Source organism: Hypomesus nipponensis, chromosome 27, assembly GCF_054491055.1.
Source record: "Hypomesus nipponensis isolate SF chromosome 27, ASM5449105v1, whole genome shotgun sequence".
In the NCBI taxonomy this organism is placed as follows: Eukaryota; Metazoa; Chordata; class Actinopteri; order Osmeriformes; family Osmeridae; genus Hypomesus; species Hypomesus nipponensis.
This window is the reverse complement of record NC_140387.1, coordinates 4,565,001-4,569,381: the sequence shown is the minus strand read 5'-3', so window position 1 is coordinate 4,569,381 and position 4,381 is coordinate 4,565,001. Positions and strand designations below refer to the sequence as shown.

The 4,381-nt window shown below is 49.7% G+C and overlaps 1 protein-coding gene across 1 annotated transcript in view; it reads left to right on the top strand.

Annotated features, from left to right (window-relative positions):
• Nucleotides 1-2,676: 2,676 nt before the first annotated feature.
• The window catches only part of rimbp2a (RIMS binding protein 2a), a 46,332-nt gene continuing 44,627 nt past the window's right edge, over nt 2,677-4,381 (top strand). The window contains exons 1-2 of the mRNA XM_084693724.1: nt 2,677-2,777; nt 3,119-3,253. Of these exons, the coding sequence (XP_084549850.1) occupies nt 3,125-3,253 (129 nt within the window). The 5' untranslated portion in view covers nt 2,677-2,777; nt 3,119-3,124. The remainder of the gene's footprint in view (nt 2,778-3,118; nt 3,254-4,381) is intronic.

Genomic DNA, 4,381 nt, shown 5'->3' with positions numbered 1-4,381 from the left:
GAGAAGTCAATATTTGCCACCCATCATTTCTGCCAGTTAACCCCCTAAATGTTCCTTTGGCCTGTAGCTTAGTAAAAATGAAGGTCATAATTGTATGATCACGTCTGTCCTTGCCAACATGAGTGGAACACTGGTCACAAACTGCCGTCTCCATCTGTTATCGAGGTGACAGTACCACAGAGCAAGGAGAACCCAAACCCTTTAACCTGTCTTTCTTTCCTCCATGTTCATGACTTCCTTCTTCCCTCTCTTTTACCTCAGTATTCCCTCTTCTTCAGACAGAACGTGGAGACTGTCCTGTCCTTCCCCGGCACAGCCATGTTGTTCCCCTCGCACACAGGAATCCTGCGAGGTATCTCGTCTCTCACAGACCCATCCTGGGGAGAGTTGCCACAGCCAGGAAAAGCAGAGCCAAATCTGGTGACTAATAATGGCAACAGATGACTATTAATAGACACCTCGCCAGACCTGGCTTGATCAGCCTCTCCCATTTAAAATTATGCTTGGCTTGATTTCTCAAATTCATTCGAATGGTTTTATGGCTAAGTAGCAGCAAGTAGGACATTTCCTGGGTCAAGTTCTTTCTTTTCTCTCTCTGCTCATCTCTTTTGAACGCCCCTGTTTGCCATATGGCCAAACGGCAAGCAGTCCGCGGTGAACAGCAAGAGATCAAGAGAATCAACAAAAGTCCACCTAGGACTGGCACAACCACACACAGCTACAGCTACGCACTATAACTTGAACAATGCTTAGTGCATAACCTACTGCAATGGGGAGAGGAGAGGACACGTTCTTACATTGAGACCATGCCAAACAGACAGACAGACACACACACACACACACACACACACACTGTAGGGTGGGATGCAGGCAAAAATCAGCACATTCTACCTTGTCTTGTTGACTTTAGCTCATGCCATTGTTATATAATACTGTGGATGACAAGGCCTTGGGTCATTGAGGCTTTGTCTGGGGAACAAGTGAAAAGGTGAAAAAGGAAGGGAATGCATAGCATGGAGAACTCTGCCAGAGGTAAGTCCAATGGATAGACTTAAGGTATTTGTGAAGCTATAACTATGTGTACTTTTAACTGTTGTACCACCATCTAAAAATGGGAGTTTTTAAATGCAGTGGGATTTCATAGCAACTCAAGAAAAATATACTGGAAAGCATGTAGTGACTGATGTTTTATTTTGGGAAGATCTGGCCGAGATCCAAAATGAATCAGAATAACAACAAATTAATGATTCATGTTGTCCCGGCAACTGCTAACTCTCATCATGCTCAAGTGCTAGCCACACAATGCTATGTGAGGGAGTGAGCGGAACTGCATGCAGAGTAGCTGTATGCTAACCCAGCTGGCCTAAACTATAGAGGTGGCACAGTGTTAAACAGTCCTCTTCCTTCTCCTCTGGCAGTTCACCAGCTTAGCTTGCACCCACCAGCCTTTGTCCCTTAATGAGGACTTCACTGCTGTCTACAGTTGCACGATTGCGGCGGGTAGGTGTGATGTTAGTGGACTTAGAGGGGTTAAGGTGGGTACATGTAACAGCGAAGGGCCAAGTAGTCTTGTTTGTGTTGTCCTTTACTCTGCCGGAGGACGCAAGCTGTCCAAGGTGAGCCACCACCCAATTTGGCCAGGTGTGACGAGCGGAGATTACAGAGAGCTGCGCAAACTCCTGCAGTTAGTAGAATTGGGATGGCGTGTCGGTGATATTACCAACAGGAGATGTTCACTGTCAGAATTTGAAAAGTGTGCATGACTTTCAAAGTAAACAAAAACAATCTCTGAACAGGTCGGTCAAGAATGCCAACGACCTCCTGGCGGATGTTTAGATGAGGGAGTGATGGAAGGAATCTACAGAAGGATGTAGGAGGAGGAAGTCTACCGTCTGAAGTTTGGGTTACAGTCCATACAGGTAAGATCCACAGTCAGCCGAATGCACGAGTCCGGCTGCCCACCCTACATAGAAGCAAGATCTGTTTTCAGAGTCTGACCCTTTCAGACTGGCGATGTGCATGGAGGTGTGATCGATGTGGCATTTTCCCATTCTGTGAGAAATCAATCAGATGCCTGAGTGAGAAAGCGAACTCTCACCCATTGTGAGATCATGTTGCCATCTAGTGTTCATCCCTAGCTGTCTGAAGTGCCGTGTATTTTTAATAGCTGCCATTTTTCACATCGACTCTATCGCCCTTCCACGCAGCCATCCAGAATTTCTCGGGTCATGGAGAGACCCACTAAGCCCGTAAAAACAGGCTTATCTCCTATATAACTTTTTGAGTTATATGCGTCAGTGAAGATCCTATAAAATCTCAATGAATGATGCGTCATAAACGTGCACCGTGCGTTGTCACTCGAGTATAATCTGGGTATTGCTCCCTCAGCGACATACATGCATTAACCTATGACTCGTTGGTGTGTCAGGTCGGTACATGCGTTAGCATATAAGAGACCACCGTGTGTGCGCGTGTGTGTGTGTGAGGCTAGGGTCGAGCACAGAGAAGTGTAGAGTCGTAGAGGGGTTTAGTATTGGCTGATAAAAGCTGATTTGGCTCCGAGGCGCCTCCTGTCATTGTGGAGGCCAGGGTACAGTAATCCCCTCTGCTCTCTGTTATGTAACAGAGTGGAGAACACATATCAATAATCCCCGCCTGTTGGTGTGCATGCAGGACAGGGGGAGGACGGGAGGCCGGGCAAGAGGAGAGGCAATCCTCCAGCCGCCTCCAGCCGGAGAGACGCCTTCTTCTGTGGGGAGAAAGGCTGCATTCCCTGGGTACGTGCGTGTGGCTGAGCTTCCTCCGTGGTGGACCGTCGTTTTTCTACGAAGGGATGATAGCGCAACTGTGTATTTACACGTTTGCACAGCGAGATGCTAGATGGGAGTGCGTGTGTGTGTGTGTTTAGGCGCGATGTCATGCAGTGTGTCTGTCTGTGTGGTTCTGCCTTAACTCTCACCTGGGTGCTTTTAGAAGGTCTTGTGTGCATTTCGAAATGTTATACTACAGTGTCTGTGTATTTCTAATGCCCACTGTCGTGTGTGCGTGTATCTGTGTGTCTCTGTGTGTTTTCACGCGTGTGTATCTCTCTCTCTTCGTGTGTGTGTGTGTGTGCCAGTCTGTGATGCGAGGCCACAGGTCCCGTGAGGTGGAGGTCATGCTGAGGCAGTCTCAGGCTGAGCTGCTGTGGATCAGGAGGCAGTTGTCCATCATCGGTGCCAGGAACACACAGCACCTGCAGGCCAAGGGCAAGGTACCAGGCATTACCCTTCCCTCAGAACCATCTAGAACCTCAGAGTCACCATCTTTGTGTCACTTTCGGGGGCGATTATACCCCACAACATGATCATGGTATGGTTTTCACTGATTACAACTGCCGTTGTAGATGTATCCAGGAGGGGACAGCATAGGTCTATGGATACACCAGGCCCCAGTGCTCAACACCAGTGCCCGTATCCACCAATCAGTGTTAACGCAGAATCATGACGCACCATTGGACCCTCTCAGGGGTGTGGCTTCTAGGCACTGTCACATGACACCTTTCCACCTTAGATGGATTAGCATTTTCAAGGGAGTGGTTGTGTTGCTGCTGAATCTGAAGCGTAATCTAATATGCCTTTTGCGCACGTGCGTCCCCCCCAAAAAACCCTCAAACAAATAAACACAGAAGACACTCTATTAGCTTGGCAGAGAGAAAAAGAGAGAGAGGGGAAAGAGTCACAAACCGAGAGAGAAAGGGTGGTGGGGGGAGGGATGGAGGGAGGGAGGGAGGGAGGGAGGGGGGGGTTACCTAGCCGAGAGCAGCCGGGGTTGCTAGGCAACAGAGTGAAAGAGAGTGCTCCTCTCTCTCTCTCTCCCTTCTCCCTGCTCTCCATCACTGGAACACTGATTGCTGCTGATGGCTAGCCTGTAGCTGCTGCTGCCCCACACAATCACAGTGTAATCTCACTGAAACACCAGACCGCTCTCACCGTTCTGGCCGGGGGGACTAGGAGGGGAGGGTGGCCAGCGAGGCTACAAGGGTCACCCGTAGTGACCACCACTGTAGAAGTCTCTGTTTTCGTCCGGTTTAGAAGTTGGGTTCATGGTCTCACTCTAAGCCCGGAGAAGGATTGTGTCCCCCTTTTAGGAGACCAAGAGAAGGGATGGTGGGATCGGATCAGCCTGACATTAGTGGAGGATGGGAGGAGGAGGAGCAGACTGAGAGCTATACAAACAGCTATATGATCCAGGGGAGAGGATCCAGAGTGTTAAGATCATTGCCCCCCCCCCCCCCTCCCCCTCCTTCTCAATATAAGGGAGACAGGGGAGTGCGGAGAGTGGCTCTGGAGGGGGAAGGGGGAGGGGGGGGCCGCTGGGAGGAGACGCGTGTGAAGGAGGG